Source organism: Centroberyx affinis, unplaced genomic scaffold (genome assembly GCF_046629955.1).
Source record: "Centroberyx affinis isolate AG114_WGS23_722 - 3 ecotype Tasmania unplaced genomic scaffold, CSIRO-AGI_Caff_v1 ptg003583l_1, whole genome shotgun sequence".
NCBI lineage: Eukaryota > Metazoa > Chordata > Actinopteri > Beryciformes > Berycidae > Centroberyx > Centroberyx affinis.
Window position 1 is genome coordinate 32,442 of NW_027281509.1, and position 26,203 is coordinate 58,644.

General features: G+C 40.3%; 1 protein-coding gene across 1 annotated transcript in view; it reads right to left on the bottom strand.

The window, feature by feature from the left end:
* LOC139661682 (TBC domain-containing protein kinase-like protein) overlaps positions 1-26,203 on the bottom strand; it is a 46,165-nt gene that overhangs the window by 5,441 nt on the left and 14,521 nt on the right. Inside the window, exons 23-25 of the mRNA XM_071540212.1 lie at positions 20,311-20,483; positions 7,474-7,637; positions 2,596-2,755 (exon numbers count right to left, since the gene is read on the bottom strand). Coding sequence (XP_071396313.1) covers positions 2,596-2,755; positions 7,474-7,637; positions 20,311-20,483 — 497 coding nt within the window. The remainder of the gene's footprint in view (positions 1-2,595; positions 2,756-7,473; positions 7,638-20,310; positions 20,484-26,203) is intronic.

Consider the following 26,203-nt stretch of genomic DNA (forward strand, 5'->3'; position numbering starts at 1 on the left):
GGCATAAAAAGCCACGATTTGTTGTGGAGCTATGACCGTTTGCTGACTTCATGAATATATGAACCATAAACAACTTAAAATTTTCTTCCCAGTCTCTCTGCAGGTAAATTCCCCATCAGCCTATCATGCTAAACCACAGTTCTTCCAACCTGGTTAGAAACAGGCCTCTTGCTGCTGCTCACTGACAATAAAATGTAGGACTCTCTCTACAATTAAGGAGAACTTTTTATATTTTTCTCTTTTTCCCCTTTCTCTTTCCAACATATGGAAGGAGGACACATTTTTCTAAATCGGGATGTAGCCTGGAGCGATATCCCTGCTGAGTTTTTAAATATAAGTTCGGCTAATTTATTCCAAAGAGAGCACAAAAAGAGGAATTTTATATGAGTATAATCATCAATATAGCTCTGTTGTGTAATGCTGAGGCAGACTTAAAGTTATTTTTGTCCACCGAAATGTCAAACAGAAAGATTCATGCAATATGCTGTTTCAGCTATTGTCAGTGTCCTGCAAAAACCTCTTATCTTCAAAAGTCAGCGTTGTAGGAATTAAAAAAATACCCAATATGCCAATTTGCACCCATTTTCATTCACTTTTTATAATAATTACAATGGTTTGAGTAGATCCCAGGGTCATGATGCATTATCTTACGCTCAAGTTGAAAATAAATCTTCCAAGTAAACATGAGAAGTCTTCCACTGATATAAAGGTGACAATAAAGCCATAAACCTGTGTTGATGGGGATGTGACTCATTCATTACCATTGCATTTGGCCTTCAACTTCACTCACTCACATTGATTGCCTGATTGTCTGATTGCCCATCTGTCTGAATATCTTCCTGTCTGCCAGCCTTTGCCCGACTATCTATTATGCCTCCAATAGGTCAATCATACAGGACACATCAAACATCTTGTTTAACAGGAAAGAACATTTGTCTGTCTACTTTATAAACTCATCTCTTGGCTTACTGTGTGCCATTACATAGCCAGTGGGGAAAAAGACAGAATGATACTGCTGGGTAAATCTTACTTCATACCCTAAACTCCCCCGATTAACATCCTCCAGAATGCGGCACTGCTGTTTTGTGATTGGAAATATTCATTTTTGTGATGTAATTTGCAGAACATGTAAACAATTTTGTTTTATTAAGGAACATTTCATAAATTGGGGAAAATTGCATATTAAAGATGAAAGTGGAACGCTCTGGTTATTGCTGCTTGTTGGCCTGTGGTTTAAGAGCTGTGGTAAAACTGTAATGATTGCTTTTTTGAGTAAAAATGACGCTCCGTGTGATAACTTGTAAGAATTGCGAAATTAAGTAGCGAGTAGCGATAACGATATTACAAAACATCCCGCAAAAAAAATCCTGGCATGGCCGAATATTAAAATGATTTCATTATACTCCGTCTCTGGCAGCTCACCCATGATGACATGGCTGATCTCCTGATGCTGGGGGTGAGGCAGGCAGATCCAGTCAGTGATCAGAGGGGTTTAGAGGAGGTGATCTGACCCTGACCTGACCCCCACCCAGGACACAAACGGCCATTCCATGAAAAACTCAGAGAAAAGTGGATTTCAGAGCTTTTAACCTTCTCCGATTTTTCTGGAATGGTTCTTATAGTTAAAAATAGATAAGGCAAGTATTCCTGTGAGGATATTCTGTATAAAGATTGTTAGGTGTGCTAGAAAAAACTGATGCTGCCCACATTGTTAGTTTTCTATGATTTCCTGTAGCTATTCCTGTAGCTATTTTGTTTTCATCTCATAGTAGTAAGCTGATGAAGGCATTTGTTGTATGGTCCATTATGAGTATATTGTTCTAGCACCAGATTCTGACCATCCAGTGGTCATTTAGAAAAGTACTGAGTGGAAACATTTTCTCTCCGGGAAAATGTGATTATGTGCTTGCAACATTTTTACAAAAAAATCAATATCTATCAGCAAAGCCAACAAAGACTTGCAATTTTGACCTCTATCTGTACTTATCCAGAATCAACTCCTTGCTTTTCTGCAGTTTTTATAAACGTTTTTACAAACTTTTCATCTGGCTTTCAGATTTAGCTAATCCTTGCAGTTTGCCTGGAAATTAAGACTAAATCTTGCCAATTTCCTTGCAATTTTCAGATTATTGGCAGAAAAAACAAGCATTCATTTGCATCAAGTGATAATCCAAGCAAACTGTGAAATGCAAAAACCTACACACAGAGACAGAATGGGTCCCTTGAACAACTGAAGCTTGCAATTATAAACCAGGTAACTGAGGCTGGGCTGAGACCAAAATCCAGGACACTGTACACAGTAGGCTACATCTCCACACTATATAAGGCACATCTTCCATAGTATGTCAGTGTGGGAAGATGAGTCACTGTTTCTTGCCGAAGCCTGCAAAGTGCCAACTAGCTCAGTCATGCATCTTGAACTGACAGCTCGGCATAATTTCACACTACAGTATATTGTGAAATATTGTGGTGCCGTGTGTCTATTCGTAGGTGTTGATATGAGAGCACACAAGCAGACTCCAGACCAGAGCTATTCAACATTGAAACACACTGATATACGCAGGTGTGTGTGTGTGTGTGTGGCTGCTGTCTCACCATAGCGGCGCTCTTCATGGCGTGGCTGATGACCACGATGACCCGACCTCTGAAGTTCTGCAGGATTCCTGTCGCAGGACACTGCACCAGCTCGCCGTCAGGGCCGAACGCTGTGCTGTAGGGAATGTTGATGCTGCCGGAGATATGGCCTCTGCTGAAGCTGAGCACAAATGGGGTTAAGGGCCACAGCTTTAGCTTTAAACCCTGTAACATTATCAGCATGGACTACAAATGACAATTAATTTATGTCAACCAGTCCCTGATAATTGAAGAAATGTCACAAAACCTCTAATTCCTGTGTTTTTGAAAGGTTATACAAAGTCTTCTTTACATCCATTGGGTAGAAATCTGTAATGTTTAAAGTTTTGGCATAGGACAGTTGGGAGGAGTAAAGCATTACTGTTTCCCTTTTTTGGGGCATAAAAACAGCCCTTGTGGACATGATTTAGGTGTACACTGCAGTGCACACTGTACACTGCTTTGACAATGTAATGAATCCTTAGCGTCTAAAAGTAATGGCTTACATTTACAGGGCCATACTGTACAGTCCCTGTTCACACTGACAGACTATTATTATATTCTCTGTAAAACACATCTGCGGTACGGTGCCTGCCTGAGACACCAAGGCCACAGGAGGAGGTGAACCTCCTCCTGTGAACCTCCTCCTGTGAACCTCCTCCTGCCTGTTTCACACACATACACACACACTAAAATATTTCAAAGACAAATAGAGCACTGCCCACTTCAGATAGTCGTCAATTTCTTATCTGATCTGACCATACTGGAGAGCATTATATGAGAATATTTCACTGATGACAACTTGGATTTCTAATTAATTATAGTATCATGGACACAATAGATACTAGGAAACTATATCGGGCCAGTTCAGTGATACCTTAATTAGCGTGCTTGTTATACATGTTATCAGACTGATGCAGAATGAAAAAGACAGGCTGTCAGTGCAACCAGAACTATGTAAGACAAGCTTGGAGATAGCGGTGTGGGAAAAAGTAGCCCACAAAAATGCAGGGAGGGAGGGAGGGAGGGAGGGAGGAGAGGGAACAATATGATGAGCCAGACAAATGAAAGTAATAACTCAATCTCAGAGGAGAAGGTAACTGTGATTGGGGGCGAGGGTGTGGAAGGATGGGTGTGTGAATGACATAATGAGGGAGTCCGCAGAAAAGCAAAAGGAAAAGAAATGAAAAAAGAAAAGAAGGAAAAAAAGGAATGGTGAGGAACAGTGGAAGCAAAAGCACGGGGACAGCGAACAAAGCCAAAGTGGTATATAATTGAATAATCACTCTTGAAAAAAAGAGCTTGCTCTTGTTTCTGAGTGTCTAACTATCGACATTATTGCTACATATTTTAAGACAAGCGGTGCTCAGCCTCTTCCCCAGTCGAATCAGTGCTATTCACTAAATCATTTCAGGCAATGCAAGGGCATTTAGGGCTGTTACATAATGCTCAGTATGATCCATTGACTGACAAATCCCATTCTGATACTGTGCATTTTACCTTTGGAATTGGATCCTTAGCGTTGCATGTGACATTTGTTTTACACTACTGTGTAAAATGCTTATTATCAGTGTTGGGGTCGTTATTGGTAAAAAATACATTACATATTACTTGTTACTTGTCTTAAAAGTAATGAATTACTTTACTTATTACTCCAGAGAAAAGTAATTGCTTACACTAATCATTACATTACTTTTGCGTTTTCTTGCGTTCATTGGGCCAATAAATATTGTAAACGTAAGCCCACATTACCAGCAGAAGTAAATAATGGCAGACACAAACTCTTTCTTTTAAGGTTTTTAAGCCTACAGCATTACATTCTGACTTCCCGAGTTGTTATTTACCACTCTGTTGGTTCCTTCATGTCACTCTACTGTAATTCCGATATTTATACCTTGACTTGAAGGGTAATACGAGGGGAATCTTTCAATAGATATTACGCCAATAAAGAGGTTAAAACGGCTAAAGAATGTAACGCAAGCAACAACCTATCTGTTAGATCAGCATCTGTAATGTGATTACTGAAATTAGAACAATAATGCCTTATTTTACTCTGTTACAGGGAAAAGTAATGTGATTACAGTGTATTATCCAGCAGGTACCAAGCCAGCTAAATCTGGATTTAAACCACACAGATCTTACTTTAATCCACTTTTTGTGACCACAGAGACCCACAACAGTGATGTGCCTAAGATCACAATGAAGGTGGACAAGGGTTGACAAATCCTGTGAAAGTGGTCAAATCCCCTATTGTCCTTGTGGGTTAGCCTGAGGAACCTCTGTCTATCAGGAGTCTATAGTGCAGGAATTTGGCTAGAGGAATTGCCATTCCAAAATGCTTACTCTCTCCACTAATCCTCACTGATTAATGGCTCTTTAGCCCCCTTAAACAATTACCATTCCACTGACCAGCTAAAGGGTGAGGCTCACTTCCAGTGCTTTGGAAGGTTAAAAGTCAGCATTATCAATACTTCACCACTAGCAATAAATAACAACTGTCTGCAACATCTGCAATAGCAAAATGAATTTCTGAATGTGATATTGTGATTTTGTGAAGAGTCACCCAAGATGGATAAAGGCGCTATTGAATCTGACAAGCAGTTGAGAATTCCATTTTTATAAGGGACTTAGATTGGGTTTGTTTGTATGGAAGACCTACAGTACATTTCGGTGTGCATGCATATAAACATGTGCACATGCAAGGACACACACACACACACACACACACACACACACACACACACACACACACACACACACACACACACACACACACACACACCAAGAGCTGCATCTCAAATTAGATACTCACTCATACCTAGATTCAGACTATGTTTCATGTAGAAATGAAGGAGAAAAACACTGGTTAACTTTAGATAGGCTTACTGATGACAATCAGTAAGCCTATCAATCCTCAAATGTTCCCGCATATTCACCTTTTGTTTACTTTGCAAGCACTGTGTAGCAGTCTATGGTGACTGCCAGTTCACAAACAAAGATTTCCTGAGAATATAATCAGGTGACAGCAGCCCATTATGCAACTCATGAATTTATCAGAATATCTTACTTCCTGTACCTGGCTCGCCAATCTCAGGCATGTTAGTCACATCCTCCATTAAAAATGTTGTTATTGTAAAATCTATTAGTCACACGTATAAGTTGACTGTGACAGTAATCATCAGACAGGGTGACATAATATTCCCATGTAAAATATAGGACAACAAAAAGAGCAAAATATAGGACAACAACAGGAAAAGAGAAAAGAGCAAATCAAATATATGAAAGGGCAGGGCTGGCATGGCTGAGAAAACTAGGGTATATCAAACAGGCCAGCAGAATGCATTCTCCTCAGGCCCAGAGAACAGACCGGGGGCTAATCCCACTTCTTCATGCCCCTGTCTCTCAGATTGAGGGATGTGGTGGGGCAGCCTGGGTTGATATGAAGGGCCTAACTGAAACTCCCCAGAGGCCGCTGCAGAGTCTGGCAGCACGTGACTGGAGTAGATCATCCCCTCTGAATCTGCCGCTACTTGCCTTGCATGGGAACCAAGCTATTTCGTTCTTTCATTCTCAAAACTGTGCAATACACTGGCACCTGGTCAAGAACTAGACAAAACATCAGATACTAAGGAGAACGTACAGAGAGATAAAGGGAGAGGGAGAGTTTTGTGAATGCATGTGTATGCGTGTGTGAAACACTGTGTGTGTGTCTGTCAGGACACTTCAGTTGACCTTGTAAAAATTGTAAAAATTAAAGTGAAAATATTGCTCTAAATTATTTGTAAAGCACAAAGAGCTTTCATACATCAAACAGATAACCAAGCAGGCACAGTAAATGTGTTATGTTACTACTACTATGTGTTACTATGCTGCTCAAGGTACAATCTAGGACAGCGACGGGCTGATGTAAACCAAAAGATCTGTAACTGATGGCATCGTAAGTGAGCACCACTTTCAAAACAACACTCATCTGAGTCATGGATATAAGAGTCTTTGGAAAGTTATTCACTCAATTGAATGAATAGAATTTAGAAACCCATTCCCTAGAAAACTTGCAGCCATTACTCTTTTTATGAGGCACAAACAAGAAGGATAACAAAAGGAGTTTATATTTTACACAGATACACTACCTGTGAGGTCGGTGAGTGATGAGCGCAGAAAAGCAAAGGCTTCCATAGCAACTTAGTGAATGACAACTGCAAGTTGGAGCAGAATTGCTAAATAGTACTGATTATTAATTGACAATTATAGTTACCTAACCTGACAACTGGTGGCATATCTCAGTAAGATGAACACAAAGTTCACTGTAACACTGTGAAGACCCAGTCCTCATCTGTTACATGGGCCATCACTTACTCTCACCTAAACACAACCTTTGCAAGAAGTCTGTAGTTGTGGACAATCCAGGCTTGTTAAAACAAGCTCCACTTTGTGTGTGGATCAATGCCTCACCAACCTCCACAACACGGTAGCAGTCTGGGCTTGGCAAGCTTATTCAAACACATCCAGTGCCGCACACAATGTCAGTATAAGCATTTCTGCCAGAGAAATGCAGATTTTTTTTTCTCAATATGTCACAAATCCGACTTCATAGCATCATGTAATGTGTATCTCTATATAGTACGGCAGGAAATCAAAACAGCCTGAAGGCTTGCTGGGCGGCAGAACAGACAAATCTGCAGACGCTCTTCATGAAGCTGGACAGAAAAGCAGATCTTTGTAATTCTTTGAGCAATGTATTTGATTATCTCTAAGTTAAGTAGTTAAAATTAACATTATTATCAAGATGACGGTTAAAACAGGTGAAGTATTAGCAGCTGAATATCGATGATATAATGTCATTGATTCATTGAAGGATACTCCTCTACGTTGCGGATGTCGACAGCCACAATTTTGGGCTTGCTGGCTTTGGTCCTCTTGGTGGGTCCGGCCAGTGACAGCTCACAGAGGTCGATTAAATCCTCAGCGGAGATGCGAGGGGATACTTCTGCTTTCAGGTCACTCAACGCCAGAGGCTCCCGAGACTAGAGGAGAGACAGTCAGATGAGGTCAGAATGAAGAGTTACAATTTTCAGACAATTTCTGAATATCATTTGAATGATTTGAATAAAAGTTACAAAAGTTTCACATTGTAGTGAAACGGCAGGTGATTTGGATATTTGAACACACATGGTTGGATAATGCAGAAAATCAATACCTTCATTCCACCTGATGTGAAAATACACAGGGTGCACTTTTAAGCTTCTCTCGCCCAATTTCCCCATTCACTTTCATGGTAAAATGAGACGGGGGAAGCGGGAAGGTCACCCTCTGTATTTTCCTATGTAGTGTCACGATGGAGATGATTTATTTTTTCTTTGAAACCAGGAATGTGCGTCAAGTCCTTTGCACACCTATTCTTGTCTTTGTGCAGGTGCCAGTGGGAGACAAAGAAGTCAAAACCTTGCACAAAATTTCAAATAAACTCACGCACAAACGTTACAGCAATGCAAGAGCGCAGTGTGCGGGAGTGTATTTGAAACTTTTAAACCAGGAAAACAGGAATTGAACCTGAGTGCCTTGTATTAGTTTCACAACATGCGTGATAATTTTGAGGCAAAGTTCATCCTACACTGTGAATTTCCACTGAGTTGTATGGAAGACACTTATAGTATATGTACTGTATTAGCAAGAAAAGCAGAATTAGAAGAACTCTGAAAGCTCAAAACCCTTAAAGGTCCCATATCGTCTAAAACAGGATTTCCCCTGCCTCTTTGATTATAAAGGAGTTGGATGTGCTATCTAAACATTGTGAAAGTATCAAAACATACGGTCGCCAACTAAATCCACACAAAAATGCGTATTAGAAAAGCAGGCCTCTAAACGAGCCGTTTGGACTTCATAATAAACGAACAAAGTGTTTCTTTCAAAGCAGTTGAGCGGTTGCCATTGTTTATCTACCAGAGAGTTTTCCCTACCTGTAGCTGCCGGGCTGCGGTGTCTCACATTTCACTCTTGAAACGGTTAGCCAATCAGAACAGAGGGTCGTTAATATTAATGAGCCTTAAAGACACAGCAACAGAAACAGCCTGTTCTTGGTAAGGCTCAGAGAGATGCTGGAAAATGAACGTGTAAAAATGAATTGAGAGTGTTTTTGGTACATGACACCACACACACAGCTTTTAATGGACCTCAACAATAAACAATAAAACACTGGAAAGTGTAGAATGTGGGACCCTTAAAGCTACTACTGATTAGAATTTGAAACTTGATAACTTTGATGACCCCTTGAGTTCCTTAAAAATCTTATAAATTTGGAGAATATCCTCTCCAGTGAGATGAAATAAAGTACTTTGTGTAGAACAGGCACAAACACAATCCTAAATAACAACATTTTTAAACCATTTTTAGCATAAAATGCGTCACTTTGGGGACTTCCAAATTCTTTTTCAAGTCACTTCATAAGAACTAACAACAAATGTCTTGAGAAGACGGGTGGTCATTTAGCAGTCTGGCATTTCCATTCACTGATATGCAAATGAAATAGACAGAGAAATGGTAACTGAATTATCTATGAATTGCAGCACATTGTGTGAAAGCTATTTGCAGATTTGCTCTCCCACATAATGACTACCATTTTGCTTTCCAAATAAAATGTCAAGAAGTTACAACATTAGTGGGTTTCGGGAATAAAAAAAAATATGAATTAAGTAGGCTGTACTTTATTTTTCTTTGCAGACTTATTCATTTCCATGTATACTGTCACTTGAGCATCGGATTTGTAATGATTGGACGACCTAAATGGACCCAAAGTGCAGTACTTTGTCACATCAACCAAATTAGTATAACACATCTGCGCAACAACCCCATGCATTAAAGTGTTACCAGGCAGAGAGAAATACTTAAAATGAAAGGCTTTAAAAGGATGGTAATTAGGTAGGCTTATAATGTCATTGCTGCACACTCTGACTGGAGGGTTTCATTTAGGCCTTTGTCTGTATAATTTTCACTAACCCTCCTTCTCTTGTCTGGCTTGACTGTAGGCTGTGAGTGACAACTGCAGTTTTTGTGGTTCCTCTTTCAATTCACCAACCCAATTTTCTCAAACAACCGTGTTGACTAATTGCAGCGGCTGTTTTTTTTGCTTCTGATAAATATTAGTAGCCTGATTGCTCTGACAGGTATCTGATAGCATTTGCAATTATAGTAGGATCTCTGTCTAATAGTCTAATAATATACTAAATTTGAATGAATGTGTGTGAAGGCTGCAGCTCCGCTCTGCTGCATTAACAATGAGCCAGAGATAGAAGAGGGAAATGGGATCACAGGGATTTAAAGACCGGTGTGTATACAGCGCATTGTTTTCAACTGGGCCAACTGTTTTTCTTGAATTATCCACAGCAAGCCTGAGAGGAGACGTGCTAGGTAGAGCACACAAACTGAGCCAGGATCAACATATTAATGATGTCTTACTGCTCTGATCAACAGTTTGGCGTTGCTGCTGAGAAAATTTCACTCACCTCTTGGATTTCTTGTTCTTCAACTTGTCCAACCTGATATCTATTCATCATTGACAAGTAAATATGAATTTCAATCCCTGATTTCTGTCCTGCAGAGATCAACACAATTAGACATGCTGAGGCAGATGCTTGCTGGCTTCGACTTTGACGCCAACAAAGGATTTAGTTGTATTACGGCGTGCTCAGCGGGTGTGTGAGACAGATACTGAAGATAGGGATGTCATGGGAATGCCCATGTCTAAAAAACACAGCATATCATGACAAGACAAGGTGGCAGTGTAACAGTCAGGGAAGCGGGCCTGTGACTGAAAGGTGGCTTGTTCAAATCCTGGGTATAAAAGCTATAGGCAGGAGAGGGGAGTCAGGAATGCTGCTGCCCTTGAGCAAGTCACTTGCTCTAGCAGTTTTTCAGTGGAAACAACAGGACTGTGCCAAGTAACTGCCATGTGTGAGTACAGTATGCAGCTTTATCAGCGAGAATCAGAGCGTTGCTGTCAAAGTACATACCTGCTCAGTAAATAGTTCCTGTGTAAATAATGTTTGTGAAAGAAATAAGGACACAAAAATAAAACTTGAGGCTGTGACTTCCATTTGTCCAGTGATCACACTTGACATTTTAAGCCAGAATGCATTTCAGAGAGTTACACCCATTCCCCACCCTATCAGCTTTTTTTTTTATAAAAGAAGAAAAAAGGAAAAAAGTGGAGGCCTGGTCTGTGTACCTACCACTTTTTCAAATGATCAGTGGCAAACAACAACCTACAAATGCGAAACATTTGGCATGATTGCCTGACTTTCCCATATCTACAAATGGTGTTTATTAAATTATGGATTTTACTGATGGATCAGTGCTCACTGACACACACACACACACACACAGACACACACACACACACACACGCACACACACACACACACACACACACACACACATTTTGTTAAGAAAGTAGGAGCGGGAAATCCACGTTTACCACGATTAATTATGTTTCGAATCGAATGCCCTTTGTGTTAAAACAGCATGTCTGCAGTTGTGAAAAACAAGATTGCATTGCCAATTTTGGGGAAAGCTCTATTGGGAGAGAAGGCAAGGAAAATACAATGGAGATTTGCAGGTTTTAAAATCATTTTTTATTTCCATTCGTCTCTGCAAAACCATGAGATCAACACAATTAGACAGGCTGCAGTGGTAGATATTATGACTGGTATTTTTATTCTATTTTTATTTTGTACAATTAATTTCAGCAGTGTTACTTGCATACTGTCAAACTGTAAACACATTCATTTATATGTATTTGAATATTCACATTTTCCATGTAAAACCACAAGCCTCATCTTAGAAAGATTTTAGTCCATCATCATTCTCTATTTAGTACTTTTCAAATGTAATTTGTACTCCGTGATTAATATTGCAACAAGATTAAATTAAATCCAACACAGTGGCACCAATCTCTCTCCCTAGAAAGTGAATCCAGTCAACGTTTCATTTCGGATCAGATGTGTGTGTGTTCAGCTGAGTCTAACTGCCTGGGCTGCTGGAGGCTTGTAATGCGTTGGGCAGCGTTTATAGCGAGTCCAGTTCACGGTCACATATTAGTTTATCACTGAACCAATGGTGTGTGTGTGTGTGTGTGTTAGTCTGTGCATGTGTGTACATTGCTAAGGTAGCAGAGGTAATATTCAGTGTGCATCACAGAACCTAAAGGCAATTATGGGATGTTAAGGGTTAATTTCTATGGTGACAACATGAGCCAGTGCAATACAGCTGTGAAGTCTATCATAATGACACAAAAGTGCTTGAGAAATGTCAGACAATAAATATATAGGGTGAGCACTCACAGTTCTCCTCTTACAATTTTATTTTTGAAGCAACAGTCCACTGAAATACACGGATGTTTCGGGCGATGCCTTCCTCAGTGTGTGTGTTGAGAAGTTAATTCTGAATTTGAGTTCATATCTGTGGGACGAGTGCTTAGCTATCAAAACTCAAATGGTTTGATCCTTGCTGCAAAACCTCTCAAAGACTCAGCGACTGAACATAAGTCAATTTATAAGGAAGCTAGACCAACAGTACACAGAAAAAAGTCCACTCAAGTTCTGTGGTGTGCATCTTAATGCATACCGCAACGTGATTGGTGTAGATGTGCAGCACTATTTGTGTGTCACGTGTGTGTGTGTGTGTGTGTGTATTGTATTGCCATGTGGAGAAGTGTTATTCTCAGTCTCAATGTTGTCGCAACGCGTGTATCGACCCCCCAATTCTTTTGTTGCGACCGTGTTACCATAATGAGTTCACCCATCCACAAAGTATATGTATCTCCTGAATTTTAAGCCAAGTGATAACTAATTATTGTCTATTTAAGGACTATTCTGGAGCCAAGAGTCCATTGTCTTCTCAAGCTGGCTGTCTAACAAAGGAAATATTGGCTAAGTAGTCATCTCTATGCAGCAGTAGTGGGACAGAAAGAAGACCAGACTGCTGGAAAGAGTTCACAGCTCATTTGTAGTGATGAAAACTACAGTACAAGCATTGCATTCCAGTTAGGAATCAGTTTTTCCTGTCTCCTAAGGAAAAATCTTAAGTAAAAGTTTTTTTACGTAGCAGATTAAAAAAACAAAACAAAAGAAAAAACAAAAAACTAAGCAAAACAACTTCCGTGGCAGCCATCCATGCTTGGTGTTTAAGGTTCACCCATTGTCACTTACTTTCATATATGGAACATGTAACGCAGCAGGATTAACTTTCCTAGCAAAGGTAATGACTCTGGTTTGTTCACACAGCCACTGACTGCTTCCCCAGACAGCCTGGTGGAAGAAAGGGTTGGCTTGTTCTGTTGTTGCCGCTTTTTGTTGTTGTTGTGGTGGTGGTTCATCTTTTAAAAAAATGCTCTAAGGTAAGGGATTTCAGTTTGCTATCTATATTGGATGTTTGCCTGTCTATCTCTGTCTATCTCGTGTGCTCAGGAGGATAACTGCATCACCATCTCTGACAGCCGGCAACACATTTATTCTAATGCCCAGATGCTAAAGGTCTCTGTGATTTTGGCATCACCTAAAATAACATGTGAGCTTTACCTGTCAAGGCAATGGCTTTGCTCTCTTAAATTTCTAGATGAAACTGTTACAGAAACGTTACAAGGTCCCAACATGGCAAAATGCCAGAGCTCATTTTCTAGTATTTTGACTCCGGCTCTCATTCACAAATACCCCAAATACCCTTAAAGTTCCATACTGTTAATGTTTGCATGTCTGAAGTAGGTTATTGATTGGAGTAGGTGCTTATTAATCAAATTAAACATGATTTTTATCAGAAAATAACATATTTTCTGATAAATGATTCATTGCATGTCTTTTTCAGGGACATGTGCACAGAATTTGTAGGCATGTTTTGCAATAAATTATCCTCGTGATGAGCTGTGCCTCACCAACCAGGCACATCTTAATAAAACTAATAATCCTTGTCCCAATTTACAGTAGATACCTAGAGCCATTGCTCAGGAGCCTCGAGGAATGTTAATGAAATCTTATTGTATGGGAATGATGGTGAAATGCTGCCAGTCTTGCCACATGCTTTCCTTACCCCTCAATTCGCTCCACTGGGCACAAACAACTTGTTTTTGCTGAAACCCATCTATATTTTAAAATACTTCATCAACTCTACCGTTACTGCATCAGAGCCACTGAAATTTCAACACATGCCAGCAACATTAACAGAGGAAGTTGTTTGGAGGACTCATGCACACTAACCGGATACATCTTGATCAAGATATATATATAAAAATAGTTTGTTCTTTGCCTGGTGCAAGCAGTAAATGCCTGGTGCAAGGGAATGAAAAAAGATAACAGGAACAAGAAGAACTGGTATTTACAGAGGAATAAATGCTTGCACTCATGTTTGACTCTGTGGTCAGCGCTGGATGTATTTTATTCACTCAGCCACACAGTCAATACAGCATCTATTGCTTAATGGCCCTGGGGACCTGTACAAAGTTTTCAACGTTCATCTAAACAAACACCAAACATACAAGGAAAATGGCAACAAATGGGGCAATCCGTCGGCGTTGAAGGAATGTTTTTAAAAGATTACTCACTGGAGCTCACACAGAAAACGCACAGGTATTTGGCCTTTTAGACAAATTGTATACATCTAACAGAAGGCCATGGCCAGGCAGTTGTTACACCAACTAAGTGTCATTCCCACAGACACTAATCTTTTCTGTACACATCATTACAGAATAATTGACTGATAGACGGATGTTTAGCCAGCACATGTTGTGTTTTGGTACAAGGGAGAATGTGTTGGCAAAATGTGTTTGGAAGGTTGTCAGCCAGTCTCTGGTGCCAAAGGTTAAGATCTATCCATCAACAAAATGCTGTTAGTCCTGACTAATGGTCATAAATCAACCTCGGCTATTACCACAAAGAAAGAGCAAAACCAAATACTCCTAATGCTACACAATGGAGAACTAATATATACAGCGCTGTCCGAGTAACACAAATGTCATGTTTAACCAGAGTAAAAGAAACTTTTGTGATGGAGATGGTGATGAGGCTGAACATGAAATTAATCACAACACTAATCCTGTATGTAAGATTTTTCAAATGAACGAAGGAAAGATGCATCATGGCAGCTAAACAAAGGAAATTTCATGCAATCCCCTCTCTCTCTCTCTCTCTCTCTCTCTCTCTCTCTCTCTCTCTCTCTCTCTCTCTCTCTCATATAAACATATACATACATGCCAGCCTAGAATGGCTTAATGACACTCAGACATTTCACTGGCCTGACAGTGGTGAGGCTAAACTGGAGCCACTGATAAGCAGACACAAATCCTCTCCAGTAGTGTGTGTGTGTGTGTATGTGTGTCTTTCTCGCTAATGCTCACGGTGCACAGTTGCCAAAAAAAGCCCTATATCAGTTTACATATTGAATTGGGAACAACAGTCTTGTGCATCTTGGATAAAGCCTGATGACAAGGCTAATGACTCATTTAATGCCTTTGTGTTGCTTGATTGTTACTGTGCTGAGGTTTTCCAATATCAAATCCTATATGGCTTACATATTCTGTAGTATTCATGCATTACACACAATGCATACTGTATGCTTTAGTGTGCAACACCAAAGCACATAGTAAAGCTGGCGATATTCTCTGGGGCATTTCTAAAACAAAAACACATTTCATCTGCCAAGTATGCAGTCAGACAATGAGTAGAAGAGTATAATTGAGGCCATGATCTGAAAAAATGCTGACATCGGATATTCCCTTGGAGCACATGCACACACACACACTGTACACACACCTCTCTACACAGAGCAGGATTTCAAAGGGAAGAATCCTCCCAGTTTTTAATATATATTTCCTGTTCTAATTCTGGCCACACAGCAGTTACCAATATTGCTCTAAAGTGAATAAGTTTTCTCTGGCAGGGCAGAAGAAGCAGCCTCTTTTAATGAAAATTCCTTTCTATTTTTGCTGACAAAAGAAAGAATTTGAGTCTTGGGGTCCAGATATACACTTGGAGACCTGAATCGCGGTTGCTTAAATGTAATGCTGTCTGAGTAGAGCATAAGCAACCCGCAGTGCATTGAAGTTTGATGATTCAAAATGCCTGCAGTCAAAATTATGAGTTCACGGTTTCTTGCATTGTGCTCAGTCATTCATGAAATACACATTAACTTCTAATGATTAAATCCAAAAGATTAGCCAACACCCTTAAAGATGGGGAAAAACACGTAATCCACCTGAACTGCAGACGTATATGCAGCAGTATTAACTGTATTTAGAGAACTTATAACTGCAATATGCAGTTTCTTTGTAACATTTTTGTTCCAAGCTTTTATAAATGACAACAAAACGTGCCTTGGATTTCTGGAACACACTTTACAATGATTACAATAGTTTATCATCAGTTCAACACTTAAAACCTGAAGTAAGTATTCATAAATGATTACCAAGTGATTTGTAAAACATAAATAACCATTATGTGGGCTCATGAAAATTACTGGGGCCCCTTTTCAAATTTTTCACCTGATGACCACTGAAAATGTCAAAAGGCTATGTGTTAAAGATGGAATAATGAAGGCAATACAATGATTGCACAATAAAAAAAATAATAGTGTTACTTATTAACACATTTAATTTGACCACTGGTTAATGTATGTAGTACATGTTAGACAGTTAGCTGATCAGATACTATGGTTAGCTAGTTAACAAAGCTGATGTTATCTAAATACAAAATGAATCAGATGTGTTAGTGGCAAAATGATCAGTTCCCAGTCAAAAACTGCACAGATATTGTCTGTACATGTCTATTCAATTCTGTCAACTTGTACATTTAGAGCACAATCAGCTGTTCACAGGCACTGCTGCAGAGCTGAGGACCTCCACCATGGCCGCCACACAGCAGTGGCTGCACAAACAACCGTTAGCAGTCACCAAATCGCGGCACGTGCTGATTTGCATATGAATGGCATAATCAAAATGTATTTTCATGCAAATAGGGAATCAGAGAGAGGAAGGCCATCTAACTGGATCAACTAACTGGAGAAGAACTAAATCCATGTCAAAGACTGACGAATTTGTGACAATATAATCACAAAGTACAATAGAGGAATGTGTGTGAGCACGTGTCTGAATATCGTGTTGCTATATTTGGGTCCATTTATTGGTGTTGGTCCTACATTGATCGAGATGAAAGAGAGGGAGAGATTGTCGCTCAGCCCCGGTCCAGCTGACTGGACAGCTGTTGTCCAGCTGCTGACTGGACAGCAGCTGGACAGCCAGCTGGACAGCGAACATGGAAACCAAGCAGTCGGTCGCAGTACTGCAGTTCTGCCCAAAAATATTTGTTCCAATTCATTTTCAAAGATAGACCCCCCCTCTCCCTGGCTATATAAGATGCTGTCATGTACCATACTAACTTTTGTCACACAAAGACTCCCAGACAGATCTTTACTTGTGAAATCCCACGATACTCAACATACATGATAATCCATATCAGGTGGGGGGTGGGGCTTATGAAAGAAACTCCTATTCAGTTCTAGCCATCAAGCATACTGATTGTTTTCCAACAGCAGGCTACATACTCTCTCTCTCACAACTTACATAAACATAGGCCTATATGCACAAACACATAGAGTGTCTTGTTGTCTATGCTAGCAGCTGTTGTGCAGTTAAATTCTGCATTTTATAATGCTACTACTGCCTACATGCGCAGGAGGCAAGCTATTATTCGAGCGATTGGCGACAATTCCCGTGTCTTCCTCCGTAGTATTTCCTGTTTACACCGGCACGCGCATGCCCAGTGTACGTGAATGGTCATGTGATATGTTAGTATGGATGGAGATTATTTCTGACACACTCGTGTGGACGGAGATCGTTTTCGTTTTAAAACGCTGTTTTAAATGAAAACATATTAGTGTGGAGAGAGAGAGAGAGAGAGAAAGAAAGAGAGAGACAAACAAAGACATTCAGTGTATTCAGTCAGTTTTGACAATTCATTTTCATGATGATCAATGCCCAACTCTACCTTTGTTTAAAAAAGCAGCTGTATTCTATGTGTGTGTTTTATAAATATTAGATCACCACAAAATGTCTTTTAGTGTCCACTTATAAGGCACCACATTTACTCCATTCTTTATTATTACAGTTGTGACATTTCGGTTGCTAGGACCTTCCTCATGATTTTAATAATAAAGAGGCTTTGGAGCCAATAATGGAGGGTTTGCCTTTTTTTATGTCTGCTGATAGGCACACAAAGTTTGATGCTGTTATGAATCTGTTCTGAAGGTATATGGCATTTTGTGAGAAGCCACAACCACTGCGCCCCCCTTTGACCAATCAGTTCTTCCTTGCCCCATGACCAACCTTTCCACAAAATCTGGCGTAAATCCATTCATAACTTTTTTGAGATATCCTGCTAACGGACAAACAGACAAACACAGGGAATAGGGCAAAAACATAACTCCTGTCCAACTCCTTTGGTGGAGGTAATGAGGTGAATGTTTGCTTCACACAACTAGCAACAGTCATAGTCAGCTAAAGTGACTTACCTCACCAAGTCTCTTACTAAGATACTAAACAAAATATAGCCTACATATACACACAATTGAAAAAAACTACAACTTCATGTGAATAGACTGAGCAGAGCAATAAAGAACATTTCTCACACAACACCTCCTCCCCATTTGCCTCAAAGTAACCATAAATCATCAATCATTAACTTTAAAAGTGTTTAACTTGGATAACAAATGAGTAATCAATTGTTAATTAAAACCAACCAAGTCATACCCGAAAGCAATCAAAGATGACTGATTTAATTTAACAGTTTAAAAGTTATGATACAAAATATAAATGATTAATTGGTATCTTAACATATCATTAATTAATGTGTGAATAATGTACACTGGATCAAATGAAATAAGGAAATTAAATAAGTCAAATGTACTAAATAATGATTAATTCACCTTATATTAATGATGGTTACTAAAAAGTGCCGATTTCTGTTCGAATTAAAATATCGCAATGCTTCCATGAGCGAAGCAATTTCAAGGTAAACACTTCTGGACTACTTATTGCTAGATTATGCTCTGTAGCCATACACATGATTCGGTGTGTATGCGTGTGTGTGTGTGTGTGTGCGTGCGTGCGTGTGCGGTAAGCAGTCATTCCAGTGATGAGACTGACACCACTGCACTCGCTCCTGTCCGTATGGTTTCTGAGGAAGGGTGGGGTGCAGATAGATGTGGCCATGGATCAATGCCACCACCCATACAAATGAGTCTCAGCTCAGGCCGCTGAATGAGAAAGATTACAGCAATCACTTGGGCACACAGCAGATAGGGCCAACAAGAGTGTTTGTGAGGTATCTGGACACGATGCGTTCAGGTGTGAAAGGCAAACAGGGCGGTGGCACAAAAACCAAACAAAGACAAAAGGCTTGTCTGAAAGACGGCATCACATCAACAAATAGCCCTCAAAATACCTGGTATTATGGTGAGATATTTTTGGATGGGATGACTGGATGAATTAGAAAAGAAGACACATTTTAAAGCAAATCAATTTTTACCCCCTTGTGGGAATTGAAGACCGAGGTGGACACGAATCAAGCATTAAACTGTATCTAACATTTGATTCCCGTGGAACTCATTCCAACATAAAAAAATCAATACAGCTTCACACGCTGCTGGAGTCAAAGATACTCAGCTGCTCTTGATTAGTGCTGGGCAATGTGCACTGAATCGCATGCAAATCAGAGAGTGACTGAGCCTATGTAAGTACATAATATATAAGCAGAGACATGGTAATGTAATGGGGTGATGGCAGAACCCTCCTGTGTCCATGCTAACTCGCCATTAGGTTTAGATTACAGTCTAACAATGTATTCCCTCTGGCCAAAGATAAATTATGATCCAGTTCTGATAGATGGCAACAGTCTGAGGCTGTTCAAGCTATAAAAAAATGAAATATTTAATAAAGAAAAGAACAGTGAGATAGGTGAAAAATCTCTCAGAAATGAAATCTAACTCATAATTTTAAATCAGCTGCTGACAATCTAAGGCCTGCAGAAATAAAATGTATCATAATCGTAGTTTGCACATTTGAGACATATGAAGCTTATGAGAAAAAACCTACCCATCCAGTTTGTATGGGTGGGGCCTTTTTTTAATAAGATGTAGATAAGATCCTGCAGGCTAGTTTTACTAACTGTCCTCAATATCAGGAATAGTACTGGCTAAAAAAAATGATATATGACACAGTTTTATTAGAGGCTAGAAGTCAGGAATTTACACAGCAGCACATACTTTCAGTGACATTTTTATCATGTCGAGGCCTTGTGTGTGAGGGAGGCAGCTCATGACCTAGGATCTAGGTCCTGGATACCCAGGTGACCATGCAGGTAACAGTGTCCTCCAGTGTATGAGTACTGAATAAACTATGCAGAATAGTAAAAAAAAAAAACTAAATAAAAAATAACAGCTGAAAACAAGCTGTAAAGGAATCCAATCTACTTGCTCAGCCTCAGGAGCTATTGACTCCGGGAAAGTAATAAAGTGTAGGTAATAACTGCAATTACAGCCAATTCACAAACAAAGGAGGACAGCTACAATCACTTACTAATAATTTGAGTACAATTTAGGGCATTTTTGTACAGTGTGTGTGTGTGTGTGTGTGTGTGTGTGTGTGTGATGAGTAACACTCACCAGGTCTGTCTTGGGCATGTCCTGGTAGTCGGAGGAGTAGTATGTTGCCGTTTTCCCAAAGCCATTGTCACCAGCAGCCTTGGGTGGCTGGGCGTGCTGCCGGTACGTAGCGCTCTTTGGAGTCCAGCAGAAGAGGTTGATGGACTCACGGACACACCGCTCAATGTCAATCTCTGGGTAACAAGTGGGTGAAGAGAATAAAACATGAAAACATTAGTAATCCAAACCATTTTTGCCACAGCTGAAAAATATTCGCCTAGATCCAGTAATTGCCAACTGAACAACAGGACATGATTTTTTCATAATATTTACACATGTAGGCTAATAAACTTGCAAATCCTACTTATGAGATTTAAACTTATATTTCATGATGCTATGGCTTTCTATAGCTATCATCAAGGAAACATATGGAAATTAGCTGCCTTGCCTGAAGGCAGCTGCTTTTTACATCAGAAAATTGTGTTATATAGGGATCAATAAATTGATTTACTTTTTTCTCTATTTTCAACTAGCAAGAGCCATACGACTTGATGTCCTATCAGGTGAATCTATGAAAATATAAGATACACTTAGAGAGTTTTCTATTAATGTCTGAGTTTCCAGTAACTAAGTGACTACATTTTCGTTAGATTTTTTAATAGAGTGGAGTGCCGTGTGTGTGTGAATGAATGAATGAATGAATGAATGAATGAACACACGAATGAGTGAGTGAGAAAGAGAGTAAACGTGAGAAATCCCATCTTGGTGATTCCCTCCCTTGAATCGGGCACAAAGCACAGGAGATTATGCAAATGCGGTGGGAGGGTTTAGTGGCAAACGTGAGCGGCTCACTCAATTCCTGCCAATTACAGCAGGTTGACCTTGGCTTTCTGCTGTCATGAATAATCTTAAATAGTCGTCCAACAGCTTGAGTGAGCGCCAGTGGCTCTTTCAGCTAATGACCGGCCATAGTCCGAGCGGAGCCCCCCCTCATCTGAGCTCTTGTCCCAAACCGAGTTTTTAGAGCGAAGTGAAATTTCTTGCCTCTTGCCCCTAATGCCTCTCCGGCAGCATCCCTCCTTCTCCTGCTTCTCACATCGAGTGTAGAGAGGATTAGGGAAAGGGGACTCACTGGATTAGCCAAGGATTTGGGTAAATTAGGAATTCTCTCCTCTAAACTCTTTCACACTCTCAGCCGCTCTCTTTCACTCCCCCTTTTCGTGGATAATAAGTAAGTCTGGCTAATGAGAGCTCCTTGGCGTGACCTGCACCTGGCCCAGGCTCAAATGAAATTATATAGAAGATGTTTCTCTTTTCTCCCCTCTGTCCCACAGCGGCGTCAAGGTTAGGGGGGCTGGCTGCTCCCGTGGGTTAGGACCTCACAGACTCAGTTACAGGGTTCATTCCAGTGAGAAACACACTGGTGGGCTGAGATTCCTCACCGACAGCCTCGCAGACAGTTCAGGGAAACACATTTTCCCTCCCTAGGGCGATGAATGCTGCATGCAATCACTCCTCCTGCTAGAAAGAGGCAGGAATGAAGGAGAGGAGATTGATGGCAGTTTTAACAAGCCTTGGGCTCAGCTGGGCATTCCAAGGCAGACGATTCTGTTTAGGGGCAAAGTTTTATTTTTTTTGGTTGGTCAGACATAATTAGATTTGGTAATTATGTATAGGAGGTCATTTAGGGCTGTAACTTGTTGCCACAAATCGAGGAGTGGGGAAACAATTGTAAATGTTCAGATTATAGCAACTGAGGCATTAGTAGAATTGGACTATGGTTCAAAGGAAGACAGGACTAAAAATAATTGAGTATAGAGAATTCAAAATTATAATCAGAAGAAACAGTGACAACTTTCTGGGTCATGATATAAGAAAAAAATAGTCTAACCCTTGATATAGTGTAACAGGCACACCATGATTAGGAAAATTGCTTTTGATTATCAACATACAGAGTGGCCCAGCCCCTGCTACTTCCGACAATTACAATTCACTTCTCCCTTCCTCCTTAGCTTTTTCATTTCTTTCTTTTCTCAGCACTTCTCTCGTTTCAATGATCATTCTATGGTCAAATCAATATTGTCCGTAGCTCTGACCCTTATCCTCCTTACTATTGGCAGCTCGTAGTGTCGGTGATATAGGAATTGAAGCTTATACGGTTGCACTAATTTTAAGTCACTCCAGACAGGACTGTCAGCTAAATGCCTAAAGTGTAAAATATAAATCTGACATGACGAGTAATAACTGCTTCAAAGTAACTTCTGGTGTTCATACAGCGGGTTACAGAGCCACGCACTCACAGCACTAAACCCTCCACATCAATACTCTGCTTCTCCTTCTGCTGGTGCTCCTGTGTGCAGCGTTGCCCTGAGCAGTTTCAGCAGCTCATGGTTGTTTTTCTCAGAACTAAATGTCTATAACTAGAGCTCATCAGTTCTGTACCAAGCTCTGCTCATTGAGACGGATGCTAATGTCCCGTGAAGGCAAATGCCGCTGCATCATCAGTAAACACACTGCTCCTGTCAGCCAGACAGCCTCTCTGGTCCATTGTGAATCAGTGGAGTCTCCAAACAAGGGAAAGTTATAGATTACCTAAGGCTACAAGAGTGAGCAAATGGGAATCACAAAATGAGATAAATTGCGAACAAATGGCAGGTTAAGATGTATTGCTGGCTCCAAGGCAAAATGTTGCGGCACAGGTCTTACCTGTTTCACATGTAATTTTATTACAGACTGTGATATACTGAATGTGATATCACTCACTAAACTTTATCAAAATGAATTTAACAATATTATATCGTCATGATGTTTTTATGGGGAACCGAACATGGGGAATTCTGCTGAGATTGTATACTATCCTTCTAAAAATTGTCACAGGATTACTATAGTTACTTTTTGTAAGAGCAGTTTACAGTTTAGCTAAAATAATTTAACCAAGTTTAGTTATGATCTTGTGTACTTGTACTGTCCAGAATGATAACAAATATGACACACATTGAGAGGCATTGTTCGGGGAACCAATAGATGCACAAGCCTAAGTAATCTCCATCACGCCCCCTATATCTAGACCTGTTCCCCTCCTCTTCCTTGGGAGATTGGCAACTATAGACTCCCTGGTGTTATATGTAATAGGCTTGTCAATGAGAATTATTGTCACTGGCCCCATTTACTGTCAGAAGGAGGGAACGAGAAGAGTGTGTCTGAATCATTTAAGAGCCCCTGTCTTGTAACTTTATCTTGACCATTAACTTTTATTCCACCATTTGCAGACAGGAATAGAAAGAGAACCGACGTTTTTGTACAACTGAGTGTCAAACCTGCTTATCCAAAGTCCATTCATCCTTTGAAGATAGAATTAACGTAAATATACTGGTGTCTGTGGTCAACACTAACCTTAGATTAAGTCACTATGCAGTATAATGCAGGGTTAACTCACTATGTTTTGCCTTACTTTTCTACCACCAACACAGCTATCACCACTCAGTATAGTCTGGCTGTGCATCATGCACAGGCTACAACAGACAAGAATGTCTGCCAGGAACGACATAAATTGGAAATCGATGTGTACCTATAGGAGCAGGTTTTATTGGTGATGCAAACGCATGACAGAGTCTAGTTTATAACGATAACTGGCTGCTAGGTGAAAATAAATGCAGAGCTCACTTTTGCCCAGGGGAAAGGAGAGCAGCACATTTGCTGAATAAAATATTACATTATTTCTTAGGGGAATTTGGCAGATGATGAAAACATGCACATTAAAATCAGCTTGTTGTGAAAAAACATATTTGTCATAAACACACTCTTTTGAGTCCTCTTCCCATGTGTGTCTGGTAGCTAGCTAGATAAGCTAGATAAGTCTTTATGTTCCCTGCTCTATAATGTGCAGCCAGCGTCAGGTTGTGGGTTTTCCTGCTCACATGAGGTTCCTGTAATTACAAGCATGTGAAGCATGTGGAGTCTGCACTGAAACAAATAAATGTAAGCCTCAGTTGCATGAGCATATCCATTCTGCATGCCTGGAAGTGGAGAGGAGCAGGTGCAGGCCACAAATCAACTGGATATCTACCATAACTGACAGTCTTTGTATGTGTGAATGTGTGTGTGTGTGTGTGTGTGTGTGTGTGTGTGTGTGTGTGTGTGTAGGTGTGTGTGTGTGTGTGTGTGTAGGTGTGTGTGTGTGTGTGTGTGTGTGTGTGTGTGTGTGTGTGTGTGTGTGTGTGTGTGTGTGTGTGTGTGTGTGTGTGTGTATAAAACCATGAATATGAATGTGGGCATCCACAGACTGACCTGCAAAACCTTGCTTCCAACGCAGGCAACCCTAACAGGCTCTACTGATAAATTACATAACTTCCGCACTGGCTGAACACGGCCAAACCTATACTGACTTTTAAAGTCCAATGCACTATAAGTAAATGTACAAACACATGTACATTCAATGTCCCATTCAGAGAATTTGCCATTCAACTGTAACTAAGGGAAACACCAAAACTCTACTCATTGCAGGCCTATAAGCTCAGTGATTGAGTGAAATGTATAGTACCAAGACTAAGACCATAGTGTCCTCTATTGTCATTTATCAGGGGTGCTAAATATTGTACTGTATGGTGTTGTATTGTATTGCATTCAGTAGTATTTTGTCTGTAACAACCTCTATAAAAAATGAATCTTGAATATGGAAGTGGACCAGAGGATGGCTGGAAGCTTAAGTAAATAAGTCCTTTTTGAGGTGCTCTATAGCATAGAATCCATTCCTATTATAGTTCAGAGTGAGAGCCAGATCCTACACTGTAACTAGCCAGGTATACACAAGCTCCGATAATGAGACTGGCAGTAATATACAGAGAGGAGCTGGCAGTGGCAGCCAGTCTCAGGGAATCTTGCCAAAGAAGTTGACTACAGCTCTAGGCCAACATATTTTAGCTTTATAAGGAGAACTGGCTCTCCTTTTCCCCTCCGCCTCAATCACATGAATCTGTTAGACTAGGTCAGTAAAACAAAGTGAAGGATGGCAAGACTGAACTGAGGCAGATGTGCTGGCCTTAGTTTATAGAGTGCCCTAGCACTCCCTTTTGGAGAAATCATCCCTGTCTCTGTGGCGCTTTTTAAACCCCAATGTCATTCTGCCTTTCAGCTAGAAAAAGGAGGGCTAAGCAGCATTTGGAAATGGAGTTTTAAAGGAAACTGATTGAGCTATCCCCCAGGCAAGAGGTACATTTTGAAGACATACATTATGAATGCCGCTCTCGGATTTTGTGTCACCAATACTTTGCTGAAGTAATCGGTTTGTGAGTGGGAACGGGAGCAGTAAAGTGGGCATGTATTAAGAAAGACTGTTAGGAGAACTTCACTCTGTGTGGCATATACAGTAGACAGAAACAGCAAAGCCCCCCAGGGCAATGTGTCTATGTTTGCACAGACACCACATTTAGAAAACCTCTCGACTTGGAGTTAGCTTGTCAATACCAGTCATCAAACACCCCCAACCAATAGCCCAAAGCTAATGCAATCCCATCAGGGTCTTAAGATTTGGACAAAACCACAGAGTTTCTTTCTTGATAAGAATGCTCCTCTTGCTGGTAATGCACTGAAACCTACAGGGATGAACGACCATACTGCTGAGTTAAAAGACTACACTTCAGTATTTGCCATTCCCCCCCGCCAGCATCTCGCTTTTGTATCACAGTGACGTGTCACTTACGTGGTGTAATGAGAGGCTAACAGAACTGTAATTCAAGTCCTGCTTAGTCGCTTGTAATAAATAAGAAAAATAAGCAAAATAGATGTCGGTGTATTACATCTTTTATCTCTAAAACGTAAGATCCAACAGGCTGGATTAGAGCTGTTCCTTCCTGGTCATTTCTTTTCTGCCAGTGCCACTTCCTACCACTGCACTTTCACCCTGTGTTAGGACAGG